The sequence below is a fragment of the Macrosteles quadrilineatus genome, unplaced genomic scaffold (genome assembly GCF_028750875.1).
Source record: "Macrosteles quadrilineatus isolate MER2022 unplaced genomic scaffold, UCM_ALF_1.0 Scaffold_1__1_contigs__length_201487025, whole genome shotgun sequence".
In the NCBI taxonomy this organism is placed as follows: domain Eukaryota; kingdom Metazoa; phylum Arthropoda; class Insecta; order Hemiptera; family Cicadellidae; genus Macrosteles; species Macrosteles quadrilineatus.
The window spans coordinates 144,439,857-144,451,895 of NW_026542594.1; the positions used below are offsets into that span (position 1 = coordinate 144,439,857).

The following is a 12,039-nucleotide window of genomic DNA, read 5'->3' on the forward strand; positions in this document are numbered from 1 at the left end:
AGAAATAGCTGTATTAAGTTTGAAAACATAGTTATTTTTGAAAAACATAAAATAATTCTTTGGGAAGCTAATTTTTGGACTTGGAACCTTTTATATGCATCATTACACTGCATTTACTTTGTACTTCCGCCAAAAAAATTTTGTAACACTGATGACCAGCCACCCTGTATATTTATTTCAATCCGATATTATAATCGCAGGTTTTCTATGGAACTGTACCCAGTGTAATAAAAAAACCTTGATTTTTACTGGTAATTTCCTTTAGTTAGATAGTTGATATGCCAACCCCGTACAAAGGACGGGTACAATCGTCCTTCGTACGGGATTGGCCAATAAGTATAAAATGCTTATTGCATTTATACTCAAGCTTTGCGTTTACAATGGGGGAGGACACAGTTTGATAAAATTTCCTTCTTTAAATTTACGGTAGGCCTACTATAGTATTACACATCTACTATAGCCATAACGTTCTACCACTTCAGCTAAACAATTAGAGAAAAATGAACTATTAAAGTTTTGCAAAATATCACAAATTATTCATGAAATTAAAAACATAAACATAAGTATAAACAATCCAACTTTGACAGATCTCAATACCTATCACAGTTTTTTGTTGCTGCTTGGTTCAAATTAGCTGTTTTCATAAATAAAAAATAATAGTGCTGCACCCTGTTGATAAATCTTATAACTTTTAATGCTTTTGCATATCATAGAACCAACTTTTTTAGCTGAAACAGCTGACTAAATTCTTTAATTCCCTTTAAATATGAATACTCATAAGGTTATCATGGGGAACTACAGAGCCACTGCGGCGGAGTCCGAAAGGATTTTTGAGATAAGAATATGCCTATATGTTAATAGGGAATGAGAGCTATCATCATGCCAAATTTCAGCCTAATCCGTCCAGTAGTTAATGCGTGATTGAACTTCAAACAAACGAACAAACAAACACACAATCTTTCACATTTATAATATTAGTAAGATAAGATATATTTGTCAGTTAGCACGATAACTCGAGCAAAAATGATTTGATTTTGATTAAATTTCGTACAAACGTATAAACCTACATTTATTCTAACGAGTTGGAAAACCAGCATGATCAGTCTATGGGAACGGGGGTTTGTGGGGTAAATGTAGGGTTTTCCCATTTTTGACCCTAAAAACACAAAATTTCACAATTTCTTTCCAAACCATTTTGCAGAGATTAAAAAACAAATAATTTAGTATATTGAAGCGTTATTATGCGCCTAATGGTTACGGAGAAAATCAAAAAAATTTTAAATTAATAATTTTGATGTTATTCTTATGGAGAATAAGTCAACTGTTGTAGTTTGCTTGTTTATGAACATATTTTGATCAAATTTGGAAAATATATTAATTTCTTACTAAACTACAGTATTAACATTTTATAACAAAAAGCACTTTTTTCCCTCCCTGTTGCAGCAAACCTAAGTTCTCGTTAAACTAATCTATATATTTAATACGCGACATGAAACTTTGTGAACAATAAGGCTTTTTTGTTTTAAGATTTAACCCCACATATTATATACCAAAATGTTCGTCTAGGTGTGTAGATGTGCAAACTGGCTTTAGATTTTCGAAATATATCTTTTGAAGGGCGTGGGCTGCCCTCAAAGTTCCTTCCATAAGGATAACATTGTGATTGATTAGAATGTTATTATATTCTGAAACAGATGTCAATACATAAGTAAAAGAAATCCCAGCTGTTTTGTTTGGTTTTGAAATGTAAACAGTTTGCATGTTTTTAAAAATAATTAGAAACCCGGCAAAGAAATGTTACCTATTATAGGACACGACGGGAGAAAAGTTTTACATTTTATTTTAGTTTTAACATGCCAAGGACCCGACGACAAAGAAATATTGCAGGTTGGAAACGGCGAGTCAAAATACGGCAAGCAATGTAGTCCGGCAGCCAAATGAGGATTTTGTCCCTAACCTGGTTTTGTTCTATTCAGTTAATTTTATTGTTGATTTGAGTTATTTAGGGTATGTAGACCATAAAACCACCGGGTACTTTTTTGGTACCCTTGGGCAATAGCCGCCATCTTGGAAAATGGCAGAAAACGTAATTTACAGTGTAAGCTTTTACTTAAAACTATGTTATGAAAAAACCAAGCTATCTACAGTAGTGCGAACGCTTTTAAAATACTCACAGTGAAATTCCATGCAGGAAAATGTCATATTTTAATTATATATTGTGTGTTTTATGGTCAGTATTTCTTTTTAAAGTTAATAATTTAGATAAAAAATATGTTCCATCCCCATTTTTTAAACTTTGTGCTAAAGTCTCTTAAAAAAGGCCATGATACATGTTACAAAAGTTGTAGATATTGATATTGTGCATCCAATGCACCTATAGGGATCTTTGTTGGATCAAGGATAACGTCACAACAAAGCGTAAAAAATAATTTTTATTATTTTTTTCTATTATAAAGAGGGGTATCTAATAAATTATATAATTCTTCCTAAGAATATTCTGTAGTTCTTTTCTACGGTTTTTGGTATCAAAATGCTCGATAAACCAACGGCTTTCATTTACGCTCAAATCTTAGGTAATAAGCTAGTTCTATTTAAATAGGGAATAAATGTGATATTTTTAAGGAGACGTTTTAGTGTAAATCCAATCAGGAAAATGGAAATTCGCTAAGTCTGCAGGTTTGCTGCAGCGGTGGTATTTAATTTAGCCAGATGTCAGTACAGTAGATCAGTAGATGAGGTACAGTATATTTGAGGTATATAGAGGACATATTTGCATCACTTTTCATTAAAATTAATTGTGTTACTACAACATACACAATTATGATAGAACCTCTTTTTCCGTCCATCCTATCATGTGTTTCAGCTTTGGTCTGATAGTGACAGTTAAAGAAGGTTTAACTACAGGGAGTTTTAATAAGTTAAACTTAACTACATCAACTATTCCATAAGCTAAATTCTGATCCCAGGAGAAAGTGTATCACAGTTTTTGCCTTTTTACTGTTTCTAATCACTTCAACTTATACCGGTACTCTAAATATTCAAGATCCAAAAACTGTGGATTTTTCAGTTAAGATGTTAGGTAGGTACAGAGATTTTGTTGGGTGAGGACAATAGTTATTTGTGTAACTAGTGGGCGAAGTGGCAGTTTGCTGCACACGAGAGAAATGTTTACTGTGTTAAATGTGGAACGTTTCTTGAGTGCAGACAAGGCATTTTGCGCTCGTGTTACACATTATATTTTTCCTACCGTTACTATAAAGAATATAATTAATTATTCTTTCAAACACTGTACAACACGTTTTTAGGTTAGATTAAATCCAAAAATTGAACAAAAAGGGAAACGCTACACCAGGTGATCGTAGTCGTAGTATCTTTAAGTGTTGCCAACCTATTTCCATGCCTACACAGATTACGTGCATTATAAAAGCACACTGTTTTGTGTTCTTTTGTTGGAATACTGGTGTGTCACAAAGTAATAACTGTGCGAAAAAGTAAAAAGTGTGCGCCAAAGTAAGTAAATGCACCAATTAGCAGCTTTCTGTTCTATATTCAGTGCAAGAAAGACTACTTAGTCAGTTGACTAAAAAAAGGAAAAATATTTTTTCTGGTTGTTTTTCTGACACTGCAGTAGATAATATCACAAGTATAATATTATATAACAACAATAACATTTCTTTTCTTATACAAAGTTCTACTATTAGGTTCTGAAAATTAAATATATTTTGTAGGGAAAGAAAAGTGAAGTCATCGAGGTCTCTTTCTAGCTCCAGATTACGGCTGTCAAACTTTGGGTTTTCCAAGAAACATAAAAGGGTAGAGGTAAGTTGTTTGCTGATTATTAAATGTTTTACTTTATATAATTATTTACATTTTTCATGGACATTGAAAATTACAAAAAAAAACTGTTTTAGGAGTCTTCATCACCCTCCGGGTGGTTGTGTTTTGGGGTTAAGGGCATAGGGGGTGGCGGGGCGGAGGAGGTGTGGACAGGTGGGTACACAGTGCAGGTTCATTACACGCGCCATTCTGAAAACATCATTCACACAAAACTACTTAAGACGCAACTCCACAACTACGCACGTGTAGTGGCAATCTACATTACCTTAGGACAATGAGCCGCACATTGATCTTATGGAGTCACTGGGATATTAGCTCTTCCTATGTAGATTAGGTATTTCTTGTCTTTCAGAATCAACCAGAGCAACAATCAGCCTTATAAAACAACTATGGTAAAGTGTCTTTATAATATCTGTATCCTTTATTGCTTTATTTATATTACTGACATGTTGTTACATGTTTGCATTATTATAGGTTTTTACTACAAAAACAACTAATAATTACAAAATTTGATTTTAAATAAATATAAGCCAACGTCTTTTTATAATTGGAATTAATTTTTTGAGCTTGGTCACTCACATTATTTCCTCCTTAAATAATGTATTTTATAATTATATATCCTATTAGTCTAAAATTGATTAAGTTTTTTAAATGAATTATCAATTAATTGCATTAAAGAGCGTTACATTTCAAACAAATTGCATAAGCTACACACGTGCCAGTCATAACAGAAGTTGATGGGGTGTGTCAGGTAAATGACAAGACAAGAGCTAAACAATTGCCGGTCATTTTACAAATGGCTATTAGTACACAAGAGCCGTACACTTTTAAAACTATTTTCAAATTGTTTGTATAACTGTGTAAAAATGTCAATTTTTACCCATTTTTGGTTTTAAAAAAACGATACTTAGGATTTAAAATATATCTATTTGAGATAGGCCTACCCTAAGTTTTTTATAGGCTTTGACAACAATTAACACCTTTCCAAATTCAGTCCTGATAAATAGTATCGAAATCAGCTAAATATAAAGACATGTTTTGCCCTTTTTTAAATGGGTTATGAAGACTCTTAAACAATATATTTCAAATTTCTGTTAAGTCCCAATATTAGTACATACTTAGGTGGTATTTGAGGGAAAGAAGAAATTAGTTGATTGATAGTTATCATGTCTATCAGCTAACCAGCTACAGCAGATTCGCTCTTTGTTCTCTTATCCATACACCTATTTAATCGGACATCAGTTCAACCGAACTTGACTCGACAGAAGTGACTCTCTTTATCTGGACAATTTTTATCAATACATCGGTTTACCTGGACTGGATCGGCAGGAAAAGGGTGGTACTGAAATGATGAAATGGGGCCATTAGTACACAAAAACTAAAAGAGATACGAAGTGGGTCTAAATTACAAAGTTGTTAAGAATGAAAAAGCCTATAAAATTATCTGCCACTTGACATTATGTCTCTATTTTAAAATTTTGAACAGTGGGCATTTGCAATCTTTCAAAAATCTATTTTGTTGGAATTTTTATTATTTCAAAAATCCCTTACTTGTAGCATATCAAAGTAAAGCTAATTTCATAATGAGTACGAAAATTTAACCAAAGAAGGGCTAAGTGCTTTGGTATAGGAAACACAGAGTATTAAAAACATATTGATTTTTCTCCAAAAAACTTCCGCCATTTTGAAGTTTTCTATAAACTTTCTAAAAACTAAAACTAACTAAAAATAACTTTTCTAGTTTTCTAAAAACTTAATCTATGTTTTCGCCAGAATTTTTGTTTATTAAATACCTTTAAAATTATGTATATCATGAGATATGTTAATTTTGAAAATTCCAAGATTCAAACTAGTGACCCTCAGTTTTTGGTACACCCTGTATCGGAAAAAAAATATTTTTACGTTATTTTTTGGGGTCGATTTAGTAGGAAATTATTTTATTTCATCCTTGTACGTTAAGCCGTTTTTCGGTTTGAGACACCTTACGTGGGACACCCTGTATATCACCTTATACTATTAACCTTTCAGAGGGGGCATTGGTTTTCAAAACGAGAGAGGGCACACTTGGAGGTTACTTCCAGGTCAATAAATACAAACATTTATGAAGTAAAATTAGTATTTTAGTGCACAAATTAAGTTTTTTTTAATACACACAATTTTATAATTATTATTATATTTAGTACTGTATACGAAATTCCCTCAAAACCTAATCCAATCTATAAAGTCTACAATAAAATAATTGATTTGTATCGTATTGTTAGATTTATGTAGAAAGAATAAACCATAAATGAAACTGTTGTATACAATTTGGTTTACATAATCTGAATCCCTTCTTTTTGTTTCAGAGAATGGATGATTCCGGACTAGAACTGACAGCTACTCCTGATACACTTGACTTGACAAATTCATCTAAGGATTATGTTAGAATTTCAAGAAGTGAATATGAAGATATAAAAAAACGAGTGTCTATAATTGAATCACGAATTTCATCTGAATTTGAAAATATTGTGGGGGTTTCTATGAGTGATTTAGAATTAACACCTGATAAATCAAATTCAAATTCTGTAAAAATAATTCAAACTGCATATGAGAAAACGCTTGAATCTGTTGAAAAACTCAGTAGTCCAACTTCAGATGAATTAGCAACAAGATTAAGTAAAGAGCTAAAGATCCGCGGAAGTTCCGGAAAAAAGGTAATAAGATCTCCCAGTGCTAGGAAAATAGGCACAATTCGCAGATCAAGAGACAGGGCAACAAAAATTAAAAGAAATCTTTCGCTAAACATTAGTAATAAGAAATCAGCCTCACATCAGATTAGTTATAATAATTTTAGAAGAGAGGCCCCAAATAGCCCTAATACATATAATAATGGATATCCAAATTCCTTAATGATCTCAACGCACGAGTCTCAAGATAATTTTAAAAGCCAATTGAAATCTCAAGCGTATGAAAACCAAAGAGAAAGCATCAGCAACTCTTTGGACCATGTAACCCTAAACTCATCAGAATTTGGTGTTTTGACCAGGAGTCAGGCTCGAAGAGCGTCTTCATTTCATGGTGGTGATGTTAGTAGAGTTCCAACTATTATGAATTTGAATTCTAACAAGACACTGGATACAATGGAGTGGAAAAATGCAGAAACCTTTTTAAAAGATGAAGAAAAGTCAGGACAACAATCAATTACTGGTCGTCCATCTTTGGCAAAAATTAGGTCGCAGAATGCTGGTATGGTTTTAGAAAAAGCCAAAATGTTTAATACAATGACACACTTTGATAATGACGCCACAATAAAAAGAAGTAATAGGGATAAATGTCAAGAGATCAAGAAAAGAAGCTCATCAAAAAATTCAACAGATAGGAGACTACAAAGAAAAAATTGTGGAGTACAGAAGACTTTTCAAAACCAGGAAATGGTAAACAAAGACACTAAAGTTTGTAGCAGTGTGATGTTTAAGACGGATAGCTTATCTTCAAAAAACAATGTTTTAATTAGTAAAGAAAATCCCCAACAACGATTTGTGAAAGAAAACCATAAATCTTCATACAAAACTCAAACAGAGAGTGGAAAGACTCCATCAGAAGGTCGGTGCGGTGTCAGTAAACTGAAGAATCATACCTCGCATATTAATTCACCGCTCAGAGAACGCAACAGGTTGGCCAGTCCTGCTAAGTGGACTCAGAACACACCAGGTCAAGTGAGAGCAGCTGTTGTCAAATCTATCTCCGCTACTCCTCGGAGATCTCCTCGTCAATTGTCTAGTAAATCAAAACATTCCATCAAATAAGTGCACCCTTAATAATTAATTAGTCTACTGGTAACTTTCCCTACTTGCATTTATTTTATTGTTTTGATTTAAATATTTAAGAAATATACTAAACCTACAATGAAAGTTGTATAGCAATCCAAACAAAAACTCATCTCCAAAACTTTTGCATTACGAGAAGTTTTTAAGTTTCCATTTTATATTGCTACAATCTCAAAAAGACACAAACCTATTCATGCTATTGTCAAAATACTTATTTTATAAAGAATAGTAGTATATATATATTTTATGTTTAGTGATTTTTTAAATTATATAATATTATGTGTTTGGAAAACATTTTAATTAAAACATTTGTAAAAATTAGGGTGCAATACTCTTTGATAAATATTTGTTATTAAATCATTTGAATTTTTTTCCTGGTTTTGTTATTACTTGCAAGTCATACTTCATTTAGATCTCCCCTTTTTAGCGAATTTCCCATATAGGGAATAAGCTATTACCGTAGGTCTCATGGTAAGACTTGGACCCGGGACTGATTTACTTTTTCATTTTGATGTCCCTAGAAGCCAAAAACACCATCCGTTCAAATTCATATATACAGAGTGATCAACTCAAGGAGGCCACCATTGGGATATCGGAAACGGTAAGAATTGGAGAAAACTTTAAATGGGGGACATTCCTTTATTTTTTGTGGCAATTAAAAATATGATTTTAGTTTTTCAAAATTCAGCCGCCATTTTCCAAAATGGCGACCAACTTTGAAATTTCTTATGGAACACCCTGTATTTTATCATGTTTTCGGATAGAACATGCAATTTAAAAACTTTTTTTTCCTTGACATTTTTTTGATAAACCCACTCGTTTAGGAGTTACAGCCTATGGAAAAATGACTTCCGGTGTACATTTTACATCATGTAGCTCCAAAAAAAGTAGGTTTATGGCAATAATGTGAAGAGAAAATAAGTCAAATAAGTCTTAAAATTGCATCCACATTCCAAAAAGTCCATAAAATTCGTTAAAAATATTAATTCTATTATTTAAAAATAGCGGCCATTTTCCAAAATGGTGGCAAACTTGAAAAGTGGAAAACTGTGTATTTTATGGTCTTAATGGAATGTGGATGCAATTTTAAGACTTATCTGACTTATTTTCTCTTCGCATTTTCGCTATAAACCTACTTTTTTTGGAGCTACATGATGTAAAATGTCCACCGGAAGTCATTTTTCCATAGGCTGTAACTCCTAAACGAGTGGGTTTATCAAAAAAATGTCAAGAATAAAAAAGTTTTTAAATTGCATGTTCTATCCGAAAACATGATAAAATACATTATTAATATTAAAATGTATTAAATGTAATGTAATAGTTTATGTAACGTATTAAGTAATTTCAGTCTAAATTACTAAAATAAACACAGCTTCTTTATTTATGAACCGATTTTATTCATTTTTGTTTTGTTGGATTTGTCATACTAAAACTTTTGTGTCTTACAAAATTTTGATTTAGGTACCGGTTTTCATGAAATTTGGCATTAAAAAATTCATGCGGCCGCCATTTTGAAATTTGGAAAGTTAAAATAATAATTTTTTTTATAAATGTTACTTACTGTATAGTGTAAATAATTTTGCCAAGTTTCGTAAAAATATCTCAAAGGGATTTTGAAATAATAAATATTTTCCCCAAAAAACAAAATGGCGGATTACGGCCAAACTAAGCCGAAATCCAAAAAATTTTATTCTTCATTTTTGACTTATTTTTGCATGTAGAATTAGGTCCTGTATAGCCCATCACACTTTTTTGTGACACCCTGTATGTGTGTGTGTGTGTCCGTTAGCACAATAACTCGAGCAAAAATGATCCGATTTTGATTAAATTTGGTACAAACTTGTAAACCTAAGTTTATTTGAACGAGTTCGCGAACCAGCATGATCGGACTATGGGAACGGGGATTTATGGGGTGAAAATTTGTTTTTCTCTTTTTTGACCATCAAAACTTTAAATTTCCCAAATTTGCTCTAAACCAGTTTGAAGAACTTAAAAAAACCAATAATTTAGTATATTGAAGTGTTTCTGTATAATTATTGGTTACGGACAAAATTTTTAATTAAAAATATCCATGTTATTCTTATGGAGAATAAGTCAACTGTAGTTTGCTTGTTTATGGATATATCTGGATAAAACCTGGCAAATCAATTTATTTTATACTAAGCTATTAATATTTTACAAAAAACCCTCCCTGTAGGCAGCAAACTTAGGTACTCGTTAATCCTGATGTTATTTGAATAGATTTAATTGAAAATCTAATCAGACATATGGAAATTTGCTTAGTTTGCAGGTTTGCTGAGGCGGGGGTATTTTAATAATTTCAATAGTTACAAGCAGAACCTGATTTGAATTAAATCCAGGAAAACAGTGTGTTTGAAACTCTAAGAGGGATAGTTTCCAGATTCTTTATAAAATTTCCCAAAACAGATTTCAAAAGTAAAACAAGCTAATAAAGGCATGAAAGGAAATGTTCACTCTTGCCTCGAGGGATTAGAGGTCTAAATCACTTCAATCCAATCCCAGGATTTCTGGATTTTAGTACGGTCCAATTAGATATAATTGGACATCCAAAATGAAAGCACACTTTTGACACCTAGTTGTTCAGTACAGTTCACACACTGTTCGGTAAAAAGTTACACCTATTTTAGCATCGAGTTTAAGGGGGAGAGTTGCTAAAAGTTGGAAAAATTGCATTTTTTTGTTTGTATTGAATATCTCAGGAAATATGCATTTTAGCGCAAAATACATCATTTACAATAATAATTACTTAAAAGTGGTTTAAATACATGCATTTAAGTACGGTAATCCAATTCGTTGCTTATGTTGCAACCGGGTTCAACTCCGTGGAGCCATCTTCAGGCTTCCGAGGATATAATTTATCACTTCATTTGAAGGTCGGTCGTCATAGTTTTTAAAAACGAATGAGTACGGACATTGAAGACTAAGCACTGACGTTTAATATTTAAAAAAAACTCACAAAATTACTGGTGGTCTACACGGTGCGTAGGTAGACCTACTCATAACCACGGTAGTCTAGGCTTTACATCCGGTCAGTACACGTCGCTCGTCACCTTCTCAGTAATTTTGTGTGTGTTTTTTAAATGTTAAAAGTCAGTGTTCAATGTTAGTGTTTTATGTTTATTCGTATTTTAAAAAGTATGACGACCTTTAAATTAAGTGATTACTTATATCCTTGGAAGCCTGAAGATGACTCAACGAAGTTGAAACCGGTTGCAACATTAGTTAAGCATAGGTTGATAAGTACATCAAATTAAAGGTCTTTGTTAGTAAAATAGGGAACGCGCCAAGGCACCACCACGACAACCCGCCACCACGTCAACCCACCATCAAAAAGAAGAAGAAGTTTGAGGTGGCGGGTTGACGTGGTGGCTCGTTGTCAGGGTGGCACGTTGACTCTAGCGTGCACGACAACCCGCAACCTCGGAAAAATGTGTGGTGGTGGCACGTTGTCCTGGTGGTGCTTAGACGTGTCCATACACGTCAACCAGCCACCTCTTTAGTGTGGTGGCTGGTTGCCGTCTACGTGTGAGGTGGCGGGTTGACGACACCGAACATTGAGCGTACATGACAAGCCGCCACCTCATAAAATAGTGATGGTGGGTTGACGTGGTGGCACGTTGTCGCTTACATGCAAGGTGGCGGGTTGACGAGAGTTAACATGGGGTGTACACGACGACCCGCCATCTTTGTTGGCAAAAGCCGCTGTTGTCTGTGTATTATAAAATGCATCACTTTTTGCAGTTTACCTGGACATATGTTTGTTATCTAGTTTACTGTTAAGTTAACTATACATTAGTTATTGTTAATTCATTAATTGTTTAATCGTTTTCCTTTAAAGATCTGCCATAGAAATCAAGTACACGCATCCACGCAAGACAACTTTTCTTTTTAATCAACGGTTATTGTTTTAAAAAATTTGTAAACTCACTACAAATTAACGATTAAGGGTCATTCTAGAATAAAAATAAAAATAATTATGTTTTCGCAAATTTTCATTGAAGACAAAACATGAAACTTAAATGGTGTATACCTGGTATAATACCCATACGTATTTTCTTTTTCAGCATTATGACAATGAATTACAAAATAAGTTACCTAAAAACTTAATTTATTAATTGTAATTTACATGTGTATGGCCTGAACAAAAATTGAGTGATTAACCCCAAAAACACAAACTTTCATTTGTAATAGTAGTATAATTAGTAGCACTGTACTTCAACGTATGAATCAGGCCGTAACTTGAAATGAATGCTTATGCCAGTTACATTTTTACCATTCAAATGTAATATTATTTCGCCAAACAGCGTTGATCAATTATTAAACGGAGGAAAATGGTACCAATGGTCATCATCTTGCAAAAAAAACCAATTTTTTA

General features: G+C 32.9%; 1 protein-coding gene across 2 annotated transcripts in view; it reads left to right on the forward strand.

The window, feature by feature from the left end:
* LOC128986312 (rho GTPase-activating protein 11A-like) overlaps nucleotides 1-7,957 on the forward strand; it is a 46,861-nt gene extending 38,904 nt beyond the window's left edge. For both annotated transcript variants that reach the window (XM_054406630.1, XM_054406638.1), the window contains 2 exons: nucleotides 3,729-3,819; nucleotides 6,183-7,957. In XM_054406630.1, coding sequence (XP_054262605.1) covers nucleotides 3,729-3,819; nucleotides 6,183-7,622 — 1,531 coding nt within the window. In that variant the 3' untranslated portion in view covers nucleotides 7,623-7,957. The remainder of the gene's footprint in view (nucleotides 1-3,728; nucleotides 3,820-6,182) is intronic.
* Nucleotides 7,958-12,039: the final 4,082 nt, after the last annotated feature.